This window comes from Octodon degus, unplaced genomic scaffold (genome assembly GCF_000260255.1).
Source record: "Octodon degus isolate 3935 unplaced genomic scaffold, OctDeg1.0 scaffold00208, whole genome shotgun sequence".
Taxonomy (NCBI): domain Eukaryota; kingdom Metazoa; phylum Chordata; class Mammalia; order Rodentia; family Octodontidae; genus Octodon; species Octodon degus.
Window position 1 is genome coordinate 3,086,594 of NW_004524784.1, and position 17,624 is coordinate 3,104,217.

At 37.5% G+C, this 17,624-nt stretch overlaps 1 protein-coding gene and 1 non-coding gene across 11 annotated transcripts in view; both read left to right on the forward strand.

Moving 5' to 3' along the window:
- The window catches only part of Mllt10 (MLLT10, histone lysine methyltransferase DOT1L cofactor), a 192,312-nt gene that overhangs the window by 122,379 nt on the left and 52,309 nt on the right, over positions 1–17,624 (forward strand). For 7 of the 10 annotated variants that reach the window (XM_023704959.1, XM_023704967.1, XM_023704960.1 and 4 more), the window contains 4 exons: positions 989–1,244; positions 5,802–6,371; positions 16,542–16,586; positions 17,364–17,396. In XM_023704959.1, the coding sequence (XP_023560727.1) occupies positions 989–1,244; positions 5,802–6,371; positions 16,542–16,586; positions 17,364–17,396 (904 nt within the window). The remainder of the gene's footprint in view (positions 1–988; positions 1,245–5,801; positions 6,372–16,541; positions 16,587–17,363; positions 17,397–17,624) is intronic. The other 3 variants (XM_023704961.1, XM_023704964.1, XM_023704965.1) reach the window with 3 other exon arrangements.
- Positions 12,471–12,576, forward strand: LOC111813647. The gene has a single exon (XR_002818839.1). It is a non-coding gene; the product is annotated as a U6 spliceosomal RNA (small nuclear RNA).

A 17,624-nucleotide genomic window follows, 5' to 3' on the forward strand; every position in this document is an offset into this window, starting at 1 on the left:
GCTGGCTGGCATGTGGTGCTGGAGGATTGAACCGTGGTCCCTGTGCTTTGCTAAGCTTGTTTGTTCTAAGTAGGTGCTTTAGACCACTGAGCCATCTCACCAGCCCCAAAAGTGAATCCTTTTTTTTTTTTTTTTTTATTAGGAACTGGGGATTGAACTCAGGCCCTTGTGCTTTCAAAAGGCTTTAAATCATCCTTTTTTTGAAAAGGGAGTTTCCACCTGAATTCTTCAGAAAATCTTGTTGCATTCCGTGCAAGAGCCTTATAGTCTAATGGATATGATTCATCAGTAGACTTACAGCACCCTAGATTCTTTCTTTTCTTTTTTTTTTTGCTCAGAATGCCCGAATGCCTTCAGGGCAGGTTTGGCTGGCTTGAGTTGTGGGGATCGAACCACAGCAACCTGAGCCTGACTGCTTTGCTGAAGCAGCCATGTAAAGAACTGAGCTAAGGGGCAGGCCCCCAAGATTTCTATAATTTAGTCTCTCTGTTTTGAACACTTAAGTTTATCATAATTTTATATCTAGGAACTAGTATTTTTTTTTTGCAAATGATTTTGCATGAGAAACAAATACCTTCAGAGTTGCTATGGCTCACTTACTGTATTTGACTAATAGGTACTAATAGCTCAATTCTGCAGTCCAACCTTCCAGTACCCCATACTGTAAATTAGTTATGCTGCCTTTGAAAATGTAGTAGTAGTGCTAGTAGTAGTGGTAGGGATGTAGATAGGTGGTAGGACACATGTTTAGCATGCAGGATGCTCTGGGTTGGACTCTAAGACTACAAAAGAGAAAAAATAGTGATAGGAGAATTAAAATAATGATTTTTACATAATTTTTCTCAGAATGATTTATTTATAAAAGTGAAATTTTATTTAAAAGTTCAGTAATTATTGATAATTGTAATTTATTACTTCCTGTGGCCAAATGTAATTAGTTTTTTTTTTTTTTTTTCCTTTTAAATCCTTGTTTGAATCAAAATGCTAGACTTACACAAGCACTAGCAACAGCTCTATATCTGGATCACTGAAACGCTTGGAAGATACTACAGCAAGATTTACAAATGCAAATTTCCAGGAAGTCTCTGCACATACATCTGGTGGAAAAGATGTTTCTGAATCTAGAGGGTCAGAGAGCAAGGGGAAGAAATCTTCAGCTCACAGCTCAGGTCAGAGGGGAAGGAAGCCTGGTGGTGGAAGAAATGCCGGAGTGACTGTGTCAGCAGGTAGTCCCTTTCCGCAAGGTATTAATTATGGGATTTTAGTTAAATTACTTTGATAATGGTCAGTCATAATTGTGTAAAAGAATTTTTAAACTATTAGTCAGTGGAACATTCTAGATTATTATGTACTTAGCTGATGTAGTAAGATTACTCCATAGACGTTAGTATTTTCTGTTGAATCGTTCCTAGAACTTTTACTTTCTTTTTTGTTACATTTGTGCTTCCAAAGTTAAACTGTAATTTTAAATAGCTGTGGGTTAAAGATTAAGTTTGGGGAGAAGCTGGGCATGGTCAAGCATGCCCCCTATAATTCTAGCACCTAGTTTGAGGCCAATCTGGGCTACATAGTGAGTTCTAGGCCATCCTGGACCAGATAGTGAGACCTTGTCTCCCTCTTTCTAAAATGAATGAATGAATTGATTGATTAATATATTCAGTACAGGGTCTCACTGTGCACCTCAGACTCCTGGTGATCCTCTTGTCTCAGCCTCCCAGCCTCCCCAGTGCTGGGATTATAGGCATGCACCACCATGCCCAGTTCTATCCCTCTTAAAAAAAGGAAGGAAAAGATTGTAGAAAGAAAAACACAAGTGGAGTTTTTGTTTTGCTTTATAGAGTATTGTTTTCTATGTTTTTTTTTTTCCTTTCCTAATCAAACATTGAAACATTTAAGGAATGTACTTTTAGTAGGTAAACAACTACCTAGGAATCTGTACGGAATCTATCTGGGTCTCAGTAAGTAATAATTACTTGCCAGTAGTGCCTTTATTATAAAGCCCCAAGTTTGATGTAGAATTACATTCAGCCTGTATATGTGGTCAATCTGCTCAGTTAAATTTGAATTTCAGATAATTATATTTTAGCGTTTTAAATACCGTTTGTTAAACTGAAATTGAGAATTTTGGGGACATACTCTTTTATAGAAGGTAGTCCTGTTTTATGGAGGATAGGTACCTCGGCTAAATTTTAGATTATAATGGTATATGATTGCTTTGTGTGAGTTTTTTTTTTTAAACTCCGAATGCCTTCAGGGCAGGTGTGGCTGGCTGGCTTGAGTTGTGGGGATGGAACCACAGCAACCTGAGCCTGACTGCTTTGTTGAAGCAGCCACTTAAAAGCTGAGCTAAGGGGCAGGCCCCCGTGAGTTTTAATATGGACATAAATATTGTGAGGAATAGAAATGCTGAGACTGTTTTAGGAACATACAAACATGAAAATGTCCATTTATGGGCTGGGGTTATAGCTCAGTGGCACAAATGCCTGCTGGTCAAGAGCAAGTTCCTGAATTCAATCTCCAGTCCCACTCTAGCCCCCACCCAAGTTCATTTATACCTTTTGTTTCCATAAAAATAAATGAGGAAAGAGAAGTTTCTTTGCCCCCATTGAGGCTTCTGCTAATTATAAACTATTCAGACATTTAACCAGGGTATATATAATGCTAAGTCTGCCTACCTCTCACTTAAAAGTATATCCATATTTTGTTTTATTTATTTTTTACTTATTTTTATTTATTTTTTATGTATTTGGTACAGGATCTCACTGCGCAGCTTGGACTCATAGTGATCCTCCTGTTTGCAGCCTCCCCAGCAGTGGGATTACTGTCATGCACCTTTACTGCTGGCCTTGGGTCAGCCAGCTCAGTGTGCCTGGGGGTGGGGCTGGCGCAGCATGTGGTGTGGGGAATTCAACCCTGGTTCCTATGCTTGCCAAAGCAGGTGCTTAGTCCACTGAGCTATCTCACTGCCCTTATAGCTATATTTTATATTTATATAAAATATATTATTATTTTTTTATATTTCATATTTTATTTTGGGCTTAAAGATTTTCAGCTCTTAGTGGTGGGTGTGGGCTGTGTCCCTAACACAACAAGTGATTAGAGACATAAAAGAAACCAAATGCCAGATTTACTAAAATGTGTATTGTTATTTTTATACCAGAAAAAAAGTGAAATTTTAACTATCATGAACCGTCACTTAATTTACATTTTGACAGTGGTATTAATAGAATGCAGTCAATTATTTCTGTAATTAAGACCTTATTATTCACTGTTCAGTTACATTTTTAAGCTTTTAAACAATAAAATACTACTCCATTTGGTAGTAGTATTTCCTATGTATTGGAACTTTACAATATTGAATCTTTTTAGCCTTTGTTAAAGCATGGTAGAATATGTGATATGTTTTCATATCTGAAATCTGTAAATATTTTTAAACATTTAAATTTAAAGAGAAAGTAATAGAATTAGTTTTGTTTTTCTCATAGGTAGTAGAGAAAAGACTCATTTAAATTACTGCACATACTAAATATATTAGAGTATTTGCTGTATCACAGTAAGCTTTTTATAGTAAATATAAAAACAGAAAAATGTAGGCAGTATAACTGTAGTTTCAGCTCTTGGGAGGCTGAGGCAGGAGGATTGCTGTAAGATTGGAGGTCAGCCTGGACTATATTGTAAGACTATCTCCGAACCCCCTACTACCACCTTCACCTCCAAAGCAAACCAACAGGAAAGTGAAAAGACATGGTGACAGAGCAGAATAGACAATAAGAACTTATTTACAGCTGCTATTTATATGACAAATTTCATGTAACCTCAAATTATTGATGCAGTGTAAATGCCTTTTTTTAACCTCAGAGAGCAAATTTTTATTTCAACAGGGTTAAGTATTGGGCAGAGTGGGGGGTCACTGGGTCACTTGCACCTCCAGCAGAATGGAAGGAGAGGGATGCATGGGATCCAGATCTCTAGGAGTGGGAACCCTGAGGGGTTAGAGGCAGGAGGACCTAAGAAGCAAGCCAGGACCCAGAGGGACAGGAGTTTGCTAAGGCTGAGGAGACACCAGGACCTGGAGGGTGTGGCTTCCTGAGTGATGCAAAACTCCTAGGAGATATAAATCCATTCTTGTGGGTTAATCAAATTTTGTTTTTCTAGGTAGATACCTGAAAATACCCAGTTAAGAACAAAATCAGTCCTGGTGTGGTGGTGCATGCCTGTAATGCTTATAATCTTTTAACTTGGGAGTCTGAGGCAGAAGGATCACCATGAATTTGAGGCCAGCCTGGGCTACACTGTGAGTCCAAGGCCAACCTGAACTACAGTGAGACCCTGTCTCAAACCACACCACACCACGCCACGCCACGCCACGCCACGCCACGCCACGCCACGCCACGCCACACCACACCACACCACACCACACCACACCACACCACACCACACCACAAAAATCAAACTTTGAAAGGGCCGGGGAGATGGCTTAGTGGAGTAAGTGCTTCCCTGCAAGGGGCTGAGTTCAACCCACGGTTCTGGGGGGGGGGGAAATAAATCCAACTCTGAGAAGGCAACTGTGAATACAATTTTTATATATGAGGGAAAATCATTGTAGATCTCTAAGTGAATTTGCATATTATTTATGAATGTAATCTGCACTAAAATTTAATACTTGGTTTATACTTAATTCCCTTTTCACTCCAGTAAAATAATTTTATTTTCAGCTTTTGTTTCCAAAACACTTTGGTTAAAATATGATCCAGTTTTATGAAACTTCATGGATGTGTTGTCCTAATTGAAGCTGTACAACTGTTAACCTCATTGAGCAAGCACATTAGGGTTTCACAAAATACCAGCCTTGAGTTTCTTTGTTTGGTGCAACTTTGTGGGCTGCTTGTATTCCTTGATGTGAGTTAGGGAAAACAAGCATTCTGTAAGAGGTTCTTGTGAGCTGCCTCTTCCTGAAAGCAGTGGGGGAATGTTGGAGGCTGAGTCACTCAGCTCCACATGGAGTCATCATTTTGCCATGTCCCACTGAATCACAGAAAGAACTCGTCTGTTAAAAGTAAAACAACTTAAAACAGCCTAAGACACAAGTCTTGGTGCTTAATATGTAATGGGAACATTTTTCAGCATATTCCCAAGACTTGGAGAATTACCTTATACTCTTTTTTTTTGGAACTGGGGATTGAATTCAGACCCTTGCGTTTGCCAGGCAAGTGCTTATTCTACTGAGCCATCTCCTTGGCCCCATCTTATACACTTATTAGGTCTTCTTCCACAGTCATCAAAAGGAGACTTTGAGCTCAGCGGATTAAAGCGCCTACAAGCAGGCACAGGGGCAGGGGTTTAATGCCATGCCAGCCAGCTCCCCCCACCCCCTGCTCTGAGATGGTGATTGAATTTGGGTGTGGTGGTGCGTGCCTATAATCCTAGCTCTTGGGAGGCTGTGAGCAGGCGGATCACTACGAGTCTGATCTAGTAGTAAGACCCTGAACACCCTGTAGACCTTCCCTAAAATACAAAAAAAGGGGAGACTTTGAAGCTCCTCAGTTCTTCCTCAAGCAAGAAATGTAATGGTGAAAGTTTTTTAGAAACACATCTTTTATCTTAGTATTTGGATAAATAATAGCTTGCAATTCAAAAGGAAATGTTTAATACTACCTATAAAATGATAAACATATTAAAAGATAATTTTAATATGAACTTAGGCTTCAATAGTGACCTTTTTCAAATGTAGCTGGGGTTTTTCTGATGATTTTTATGGCATCCACTGCTCATGAGAACTTATTTTTTTTTTTAAACTACAGGTGGTTTTTCAGGAACTCCAGGCAGTGTAAAATCATCATCTGGAAGTTCAGTGCAATCTCCCCAGGATTTCCTGAGCTTTACAGACTCAGAGCTGCGCAGTGATAGTTACACTCACTCCCAGCCATCGTCATCAACCAAAGATGTACATAAAGGAGAATCTGGAAGCCAGGAAGGGGGGGTAAATAGTTTTAGTTCCTTAATTGGTCACCCTGCAACCTCAGCTGTTATTTCACAGCCTAAAAGCTTTGAAAGTTCACCTGGAGATTTGAGTAGTTCCAGCCTTTCTACAACAGGATTTAAACGGGCTCAGACTTCAGGCATAGAAGAAGAAACTGTAAAGGAAAAGAAAAGAAAAGGAAGTAAACAAAGTAAGCATGGGCCTGGTAGACCCAAAGGAAACAAAAGTCAAGAGAATGTTTCTCATCTCTCAGTTTCGTCTGCTTCACCAACGTCATCAGTAGCATCAGCGGCAGGAAGTGTTGCAAGCTCCAGTCTTCAGAAATCTCCCACGTTGCTCAGGAATGGAAGTTTACAGAGTCTTAGTGTTGGCTCCTCTCCAGTTGGTTCAGGTAGGGATTTACACATTTTTGTTCTCCCTCAGTCCTACTTCTGACCTCTTTCGTCTGTCTTGGAGAAAGTTCTATATAGTTGTTATGATAATATATTGATTTACTAAGTGACAACATGCCATTTCACTTGTTTTCATTTGTTTAAAAAAATCTTTTGTTTTGGATGTCTAAATATTTGGCATGAGTCAGGATATAGCTCAGCAGCACATGCCTGCCTGGCACATGCAAAGTCCTGAGTTTGATTTCTGGCACCAGTCTGTTGTTACTTAACTAAAATGTTGATTAAATAGTTTCATTGGACATTCATTACTCACAAAACATATAGGACTCATGTCTACTTCATTTTTTTGGTTATATCTGTATGAAATTTTTAAAAGTATCCCATATAGAGGATTCCCATATAAAATATGAATATTTTTGTACTGTGTTTTTGTTTGGTTTGTTTTTAGCTGTCTTTGTCTTTATACTTCATTTTTAGTCATTATTTTCTGAATAAGTTCTCAAATTCTTTTGAGTTACTGTCTGGAACATGTTTTTAATGATATGACAAAATTTAGTAATCACATTTTATGAGCTATCTGAAATGATTTAATTTTTGTTTTCAGTTATGTTTAGTGATTTTGCCATTATTTTTATTGTAACACAAGCCAGTTTGTATATGTTGTGAGTCTCAGCATTGACATGCTTTTGCATATGCATTTTTATATAAATATTTTTAATTTTAAAAATCACTAGAAGTGTATGTTTTAGGGCAGACTATTAACAGTTGTAGTTTTGACAGAAATGTCAGCATTTCTATGGAATTGTACCTTGTTTATGAAGTAAATGGTTGCTTACACGTAACAGTTGTGAACTTTACCTCTCTTCTGGTTTTGAATTTCTGTTTATTAAAATGAGAATTTAGCTAAGATAAACTCCTATAAACTATACCAGTTCTATTACTTGGTGGGAGAAAGGTAGGAAATGGTGTAGAGAAAAAAATACTGTTTAGTGAAGAATGATCATTATATTTTATATTGTATATTTTAAAATCACTGAATTTTTTTAGTGGTGCATATACATATATATGTGTATCAATAAATATGCATCTACATATAAATATATGTTTGTCTTGTATAACTTTAGTGAACAAATATAAGAATAAACCATATATGAAGGTTAGATGTGAGAAATGACATCTCTTAGGTGTTCAGTTCTGTTAAGTGGTTTATGTTAATTACCTCAGCTAACAATAGCAGTATATAAGGTGTTTTTAATGTTTGTATTTTATAGCTGAATAGATGGAAGCTTTGAGAGATACAGATTAATTGCCCAAGATCACATAGCCAAGAATTTTTTATTTGTTATAGTTTTGGTATCAGTGGTGGACTTACTTGCCCTACTTCTTTTCCTTTTCTCCTTTCAGGAATAGTAGAAACTGTAGAAAGATTGTTTCAATAGTGGCTTTATGGGTGCTTCTAGAGCAGGATACTTCACTCTGGGCATTGTGGACATTTTAGCCAGACAAATTCTTTGTGTACAGTGCTACCTTGAGTATTGTGCAGTGCTCACCACTAGCACTCCATTCCACCTTCATAAAAAAGGGATCCAAACATTGCTAAAAGTCTCCAGGAGTCCAGAATTGCCTCTGGTTGAGAATTAGTGTTTTAGAGGTGGGGGGAAAAAGATTACCATGAGATTTAAATACATAGTACATTGAGTCAGCATTTTTAGTTAAATGTCTTTCACTGTGGAGCTAGGCTGGCCTCCAACTTGCACTGATCCTTCTGCCTCATCCTCCTGAGTGCTGGCATTTCTAGGAGTGTGCCACCATGTCTGGTTTAAATCTGCTTTTATGAAAAAAAAAATCTGCTTTTATGGAGAGAGATCAGTGATATTCTCAAGTTTGGAAGATAGTCTGAAAATTCCTGAATTTCAGAAGTTCAGTTTAAATGTTTACTTGAGACACACCCTCAAATTATTGGTTAAAATACAGGTTTATATGACCTGAAAAGATTTTTACTACCAGGTATATAGATTTGGGGGAGATTTTAGGCATGGGAAATAGTACTCCTTATGGGATGGTTACTCTCAGAGGACATTTTTTGTGGCACATTTGTAGTTGAAATAATTGGGTTTGTATTTTACCTTATTTGTAGAGAAATATTAACTTAAGGGAAAATTCTGATGGCTATTAGTGAGTTAAATTAACTTTCACTAAGTTTATTTTAGAGATGGTGTTAGAAATCATAGTTTTTCTTTTTTTTCATAGTTTCTTAAGTATGGAATTAGGTTACTTCTCAACTGTTAGAGATAATATGTATTTTACACATTTTAATAAAAGTTTTGTGAATAGTTTGTTTTCTTACCAGTAAACTTAGTAGTAAAAATTTCCCTTGTTTTGGCTAAATGTCACGAATATATAGGAATTTAGCTTCCTAAGTATTTGTGAAGCATTACTACTTGTTTGTGTCACACACTGTATTAAACACTGATGAAACTGCTAGGGTTCATTATTTAGAACAAGACTGAGGGAGAAATGTCATATTTCTGAGTGGTGGTGGGATGCATTTCCTCTGATATGAGAATTATTTAGTTATGAAATTCAAGACATTTGCCGATGACCATCTAAAAGTACACTGGTCTTAGTTTAAAAATGGGAATCAATGCAAATTGAACCAGTAATTTTAAGTTTCCACAATTATTTTTTCTTGATATGAAAATGTTAATTTTTCTTTTAGATTAATTTAAAAATGTTTAAAAAATTTTATTTATTTGTGTGTGTGTGTGTGTGTGTGTGTGTGTGGCCAGCTCAGCCCACTTGGGGGTTGGGCTGGCTGGCATGTGGTGCTAGGGGATTGATGACAATTTTTTTTTTTTTCCTTGGCGGAACCGGGGGTTGAACTCAGGCCCTTGTGCTTGCCAGGGAAGCGCTTACTCCACTGAGCCATCTCCCTGGCCCGGTGCTGGGGAATTGAACCACGGTCCCTGTGCTTTGCTAAGCTTGTTCTAAGTAGGTGCTTTAGACCACTGAGCCATCTCACCAGCCCCTAGATTAATTTTAAACTGAGAAATTGCCTAGTAACTGCAAAAGTGTGAAACTCTAAAGCAGGAAGGTTAATAAAATGTATGCTACTGTGCTACATCAAGAATTTTTTGGGCTGGGGAGATGGCTCAGTAGAATAAGCACTTGCCTGGCAAGTGCAAGGGCCTGAGTTCAATCCCCTGTTCTCGGGGGCCGGGGGGGGGGGAAGTATTTTTTTATGATGCTCTTTTTAAAAGATTTATTTGCTTTAATGCTGGTTTGATAATTGAGAGATGGTGAAGGTAACCTTCTGCAACATGTATTTGTGTGATGTTGAATATCATATCCACTGTCATACTGCTTTTGTGGGAGTTCCTTTGGTTCACCACTGTGGACATAGAGGCTACCTATCTCTTTTTAAAAATAAATACTATTATTCAGTATTGAGTGTACATTGTGTGTAAGTACTAGTATCCTATGTCATTTTTGTACTCAACTAAGCAAAATTATTTTATTTGTAAAGCATCTGGTATAACATTGCAGTCCAAGTGAGGATGAGAAGTGGTATTAAGTTCTAAAGGACCTTGGAGACCTTGAATTCTACTTTGGAGTAAGCAGTAAAAGAAATTCAATAATATTACCAGGAAAAGAAGTAAATGCATATTTGGGGGATAAGCCTAATAGGAATAAGACACTTAAGCTTCTGGCATATTTGGAGGTAATAGTGATTAAATGGGGTCAGGCAGGTTCATGGAGAGCTGAATGCTTGAGGAAGAAATCAGACTTAATACTGTAATGGTCTTTCTCCTAGAATGAGCATTTAGAACTTAATTCTTGGACAGATCCCCCCCCCGGGGGGGGGGGATTGAACTCAGGCACTTGCACTTGCCAGGCAAGTGCTTATTCTGCTGAGCTGTCTCCCCAGCCCTAGAACTTAATTCTGGTAATTTACTTAGTAAATAATTTCGTTAGCTGGAGAGATAGCTCAGTGGCTTAAGAGCCTGCCTGGCAAGCACAAGGTCGGGTTTGATCCCTGGCACCAAAAAAAAAAAAAAAAAAGAAAAAGAATTTCTTTAATGGAAAAAAAAAAGATGGTTCTTTTATCTTAATGATAATATATGTTTGAGTGCAGTTAAACCAGTGGCTGCCCCCACCTGTAGTCACCTGCCAAAACTCCAAGCCACATCTGACACATTTCAGAGATAGCTATACTATAACCCAGCACTTGGGAGGCTAAAGCAGGAGAACTGTGAGTTTGAATCCAGTCTGAGCTGTGTAGTGAGGTCTGGTTTGCAAAACAAAACATAATTGAGACAAGGTCTTATGAAATTCCTCCAGCTCATCTTTATTTATTTATTTTTTATGGGAGTAGGGATTGAATTTAAGGTCTTTGCATAGAGTTACATCCCTAACTCATTGTTTTGAGACAGGGTATCACTGAGTTGCTCATACTCACCTGTTTCGGATCTTTTTGCCTCAGCCTTCCAACGTCCTGAGATTCCAGACTTTTATCACCACACCCAGGTTTTTTCCTTAGCATATATTTTTTAGACAAAGTCTCACTATGTAGCCCACGCTGGCTTTGAACTCGTGTTAATCTTCAAATGCTGGAATTACAGGCGTACAACACCATGCCTGGCTCTCTGTTTGCAGTACATACTGATCACATTCATCATGGGTGAATGTGTATATGTCCATAGCACATCTTAATTCTTTTTTTTTTTTTTTGTCCCTTATCCCTTCTTTCCCTCCACACTTACAAAAATTCTATTTCCATTTTCTTCTTTTAGTTTTTTCTTTAACCCCATCCCCAATGCCTGTGCCCCTTCCCATTTGAATAAGTTCTTCTTCTTTTTTAGTATCTCCACTCCATATTTGTTGGATTTCTCATAGAATTGAAGTAATATAATGTTCAAATTTGTGTCCCTGAGCTGGGCATGGCAGTGCATACCTGTAATCCTAGCACTCAGAAGGCAGAGGCAGGAGGATCACTGTGAGTTCAAGGCCAACCTGGGCTCCATAGTTGAGTGATTATCTATTACCATTTTTGGATTGGATCCTTAATTTTTTATTATTACTTTTTTTTAATGCAGGGTCTCACTACACAGCCCAGACTCATATTGATACTCCTGATTTCTGTCTTCCTAGTGCTGGGATTACAGGCACATGCCACCACGCCCAGACTCTGGGTCCTTAAATTTGAGGTGTCAAACTTTGGCTTGAATTTTTTTTGGCGTGGTGTTGTGCATACAAGGCAAAAAAGCTCAACCACTGAGCTACATTCCCAGTCCAGGCTTGAATCTTTGATCCTTCTGTGTCATCTTCCTGAATATCTGGAATTATAGGCTGATGTCATTGCACTTGACATTAGAATCAGGTTCTAGTAATATGAATCTTGAAATTATTAAACCTATGAGTTTTAACAGCAATGAAAATTTTCTGGTGACATGTTAAACTTGTAGCAGGGTGTAGATATTTGTTCTAGGAGCTATAGATCAAATTAGAACACAAACCCCTTGGTTAGATAAGGAAGTTTTAGCTGATTAAGGATATGGATTGTAAGATTCTTATTTTGAGTTGAAATACATCCTGATAAATGGCCTAGTACTTTTCAGTGAGTAATACAGACAAGATCAGCCATATTCAGCGTGTTATGGCCATCAATCAGTGCTAGCAAACCTAGCTGTTTATATCATTGAAAGCTCTAAAAAGTCTGCATCACTGTTGGACTTACAGCGAGTTATACAAAATACAGAATTGTTTTTTTCCCCCCAAAATTAATGTTTTGAATGACAGCTATAGGTTGTAAAATTTTGGCTTATAGAAGAAATGTTTGATTCAGTTCTTTGCTACATACATCTTTTGGGATTTGAATTCTAGGTACCTGGTCTTTTAAGACATAGAAAATTAGTACTACAGCATTTGGAAGAGTTGACATGCTGAGCTTCTGCTTCCTCTTTTCTCCCATCCAAGTACTAACCAGGCCCGACCCTATGTAGCTTCTGAGATCAGATGAGATCAGGCATGTTCAGGGTGGTATGGCCGTAGACTGTTTCCTCTTTTTTTTATCTATTTCCACATAAGAACGAATTTGTGTGCTCACTTTGGCAGCACATATACTAAAATTGGAATGATACAGAGAAGATTAGCATGGCCCCTCCATAAGGATCACATGCAAATTCTGAGGCATTCCATATTTTTCCATGTTTATAGCAGCACAATGTGTAAATATCATATTGGTGTCAGCACACCAGACCCACATGTGTAAATATCATATTGTCTTCCTAGTGTAAGCATTCAAAAGAAGAAATAAAAACTGAAAAGTATAATAGACACAGTTAAATGGAAAGAAACAAAACTTAAGGATTTAACAACAGAGAGAGAGAAAGGAGAAAAGATAGGAAATAAGTTAGGGGCAAAGCCATGCAGGTTTATATACAAGATGGATAAGGCAATTCTCCTATGAATTTCTATCAGGTTTTTGAAAATAGCAGTTAATGGGTAGAATTCCCACCATGACTAACTCTCCATGCTGATATCTGTGAAATAAGCAACTATATTGAGGACAGCAATGTATAACACTAAAACCATGCTTGAAATACCTGTCATTTTGGTATTCTAAATGTGTACAGTTTCTAATCTCATATCAATTATTACTATACTCTTTAAATTTATTTTTTAAAAAAGGTAATAAAAGAAAATGAGATAAGAATAAAAATTTAAGTTTTCTTGAAAGCATGTGGTAATATTCAATCATATGTCCCATCTTGCATAACTATATCTGAAAATCTGAGCAACAGATTTGATGATAAAAATAGACAATATATCAATCATTGTTAATCAGCTATTGTTTTGAGAATATGTAACATATGTACTGTTATATGTTAGCCTGTTTCTGTTTTAGCTTTTGTTTTTCTTGTTCTTGTTTTTACTCTTACAAATAAAAGAAAATTGTAATAAAAAGAATGAATTTGTGATATAATAAAGCAAAAGCTTTACAGAGTTTGACAGCAATTTTTTATAAACCCCCCAAATTGATGATTTAACATTACTCTTTTTTTCTTTTCTTTCCCTTGGAATTAGGTAAGAATACAGGTCATTTGCAATGAGCTATATCCCCAGCCCTTTTTATCTATCTTGGATTCTTGCTAGACTGTCTAGGCAGCACTTGAATTTAGGATCTTTCTGTCTCAGCCTTAACTTTTTCTTTTTGAGACAAGGTCTCCCTGTGCACTTCAGGCTGGCCTTGAACTCACTTTGTAGCCCAGACTGGTCTCAGACTCACAAAGATGGTCCTACCTCAGCTTCCTAAGTGCTAGGATTATATATGTGCATCACCATGCCTGGCTTTAACTTCCTTTCTTGTGCCATGTTCTTTTCAAAATATATGGTTCCCTTGGGGCTGGTGAGATGGCTCAGTGGTCTAAAGCACCTACTTAGAACAAGCTTAACAAAGCATAGGGACCGCGGTTCAATCCCCCAGCACCACATGCCAGCCAGCCCTGCCCCCTGGTGGGCTGAGCTGGCCACACACACACACACACACACACACACACACACATAAACAAAAAAACCCAAAAAACAAAATATATGGTTCCCCATTTAAAAACTCTGCCTCAAGTTTTTAAATATAATACTGCCTGCTATATCATTCTTCTAATATAAGATACATGGAAACCTAAATACTGAGATTCCTTAATGTGCTGATTATGTTATGATGATAAATGTGCTACAAAAGGAAACGAAGGATTCTTTTGTAGTGATCAGTTTCAGAGAGACCAGCTGTTAATATGAATAAATCACTTCCAGAGAAGTCCCCCTCTCCCACTTCTAATGAAATTAAAGTTAATAAAATTTTAATGTGAGCCTTTATATCAGAGATTCCTTACTAAATAGAACTATGTATCATTTATGTCTGTTAGGTTGATAAAAATGAAACTCAGATCTCTCTCTGGTAAAAATATTTCTACTAATACTAATGATTCTGTAAAAAAGAACCATAAAGGTACAAATATTAGTCTATTTAATAGTCTATTTACCATAAGCATTGTAAGTGATACAGGTTCATGACTGTACCTTGATTATCTGAGGTCATAAATAAAATTGTATAGAACATTGTATACTACTTAGACCAGGTTACATCTTGGAATTTGTTCTTTTGGGAAACTCTCTGGTTGGTTTTTGTTGTTTGGGTTTTGTTTTGGAAAAAATCTTACGATAGATACAGTTTGGTATAGTTCAGACTGGCCTTGAACTCTTTGTGTAGCCCGGGCTGGCCTCAAATTTCTGGCAGTGCCCCTGCCTTAGCCTTATGAGTGCTGTTTTGGTCTTCGATGAGTTGAATACTTGTTGGCTATATATAATGGCTGTATTTTCTATGAAAATGCTAGATCAATTATCGGAATAGCTATATTCTGTTTTTTTCTCATTGAAGAAATCTTTCTTTTCCCCACCATTCCAAACAGTAATAACATTTGTAAAACATGAAAATATCATTTGTCTCTGAAGTGTTGTGTCAGTCTCTTTAGTAGCTGCTCAGGGCTTTAAATCTCACCTATTGCATTAGATTTGTTAATGAGTTATTAAAAGCGGAGAATTTCCCAGTTCGTCTCATTTCAGATGTCCTTTCTGTTGTTTCTAGATGATTCTTTTGAACTAGACTGTTTGAGTTTTTAAAGCAGTACCTAGTGTAGTTGTGCCTTGCCTTTTCTCTCTTGTATCACCAAGACCCTCAAGGTGGAACCTCAACTGGACTAGATTTTTGAGGCCCGTATTTGGCTACCTACCTGTATGAGTACTGTAGTGGTTTCTTGGGAGGCTCTGTTCTACAGCCAGTTCCTGGTTGGCATATGTTGGGTTAGGTAATATGCAGGCAATTTCCAGCTATCCCTCCTGGGAAGGTATGTTTGCCTACACTTTTATCATCAGAAGAATTCCAGTCTTTGGAGTAATCCAAGGCTTTTGAGTTACAGTCTTGGTCTTGATTTTATCAGTTATTTTTCTTTCCCTTACAATGGCATATAGAGATTTATTTGCCATATTCCAGGCAGATGCTACTTAGCTATTTATTTATTTATTTATTTATTTATTTATTTTGCGGAAACCGGGGATTGAATTCAGGCCCTTGCGCTTGCCAGGGAAGCACTTATTTCACTGAGCCATCTCCCCGGTTTATTTATTTATTTATTTTGCGGAAACCGGGGATTGAATTCAGGCCCTTGCGCTTGCCAGGGAAGCACTTATTTCACTGAGCCATCTCCCCGGCCCTTTTCTTTTTAAGTTAGCAGTGTTTTATTGTTTCAGGTTAATGTCTATTTTCCTTATTGGGTAGAGTAAAAGAATCAGAGTAGTACTGTTTATTGTCATCACAAAAATGAGGTTTACAAGGAAGTGAACTGTGTGTAGTTTAATGACTTTTCATAAAAATTATGACTATTATAAAAGAAATAATGGCTATCAGTCACCATTTTAAGATTGTTTCCATGCTGTGCGTGGTGGTGCACATCTGCAATCTCAGCACTTGGGAAGTTGAGGCATGACGACTGCTGCGAGTTTGAGTCCAGCCTGGGCTCCATGATGAGTTTGTCAAGCCCAGTCTGAACTACGTAGCAAGACCCTGTCTCACTCCCCCATTAAAAATTTAATTTTGTGTTAAAAATTATTATTAATAATGTATTTTGGTTTTTTGGAGACAAGGTCTTCATATTAGTTCAAGCTGGCCTTGTACTCACTATGCAGCGTAGGATGGCTTCAAATTCTTGGCGATCCTCTTGCCTCCGCCTCCTGAATGCTGGGATTACAGGTGTACCCCACCCATGCCCAGCTGCTCCCTCTTATTAATGAAGCCATTCTCAAGTTATTTGTTATGCAAATTTATTTGCAAGCCCTTAGGTCTTTCCTCACTCTATGTGCGCGCGCGCGCGCGCACACACACACACACACACACACACACACACACACTCTCATGTTATCCCATTAAGGGTTGTGACAATTCTGTGGTGTATGTACAGCTGTCCTCCTGGCATTCATAATCCAGGTATTCAGATGATAGTTTGGCCCAGTCAGTTAGACTTTAAGGTGGATTGTCCAATGTTTTTCTAACTTCTTTTTCTTCCCTGAGTCATGGCAATTTCTTTGCTGATGTCCTTTCTCTTCCCTTCCAACAGAAATTTCCATGCAGTATCGGCATGATGGAGCTTGCCCAACAACTAGTAAGTTGTCCAGATGGGTCGGTAATCTGGGCTTTTTGATTCTTTAGTGCCTTTTGTAGTATATCATGACAAAGTGTAGCCCATTCCTAATTGAATAGATTTATTTCTTCTACAATATATATTAATATGCTGCTTTGTGTTGTGTTCAGGATCTGTATTATTGTTAGATCTTGGGCAAACTGTAATCATTGTTGGCTTTTTTGTATAGCTCTTCTATTGTAGAATTGTGACTTCTGTCCCTTGATGAAATACTATTTTCAGTATTTTGGTTTCCATTGTTTTAATGTTAATTTTTCAATATTTGTATATTGCTGTTAGGTAGTTTTCTTGCTTAGATCTCTATGCATATTGAGACCTTTATTGAAGTCTAAGAAATGGGAATGTTTGAGAGTGAGATGATAATGCTGGTTTTTTCTTTCCAATAAATGTTGTTGAGTGTACTAAGATAAATGTAGAAATGCATGTACAGTTACATCCTGTAGAGACTCACTTTTACCAAGAAATTGGGTAGACTACTAAGCATCTTTTTAAAAAGTAATTAAGAAATATATAACAGATGATGAATTTAGCAGATAATAGTGTATATTGGTGAGTGGAGTACAATATTTAGAAATTTATACTATGTAAAAATAAAATGAAGCTTGTAATTGCAGTAATTCAAACATTAATGCCTGACTTATTCAAATTTTATTGTACTGATTCAACCTATGCCATTGTATTTCTTTTCTGTGTTTGAGAATGATCTTAACCTGATGTCCTTTTTTCCTTACTTAAAAGCTTTCTCAGAGTTGCTGAATGCAATACACAATGGTAAGTTTTATTGGAATCTTCTCTGGTGGTTCATTTATCACAACAAAAGTTGCCAGTTGAAAGCTAGCATGTTCTGTTGATTAGATGAAATCAAATGCTGCAGTGAGTCAGTCATTCAGCACCTCAATGAAAACTTGGTAGGTAAGGGCCGGGGAGATGGCTCAGTGGAATAAGCGCTTCCCTGGCAAGCACAAGGGCCTGAGTTCAATCCCTGGTTCCTCAAAAAAA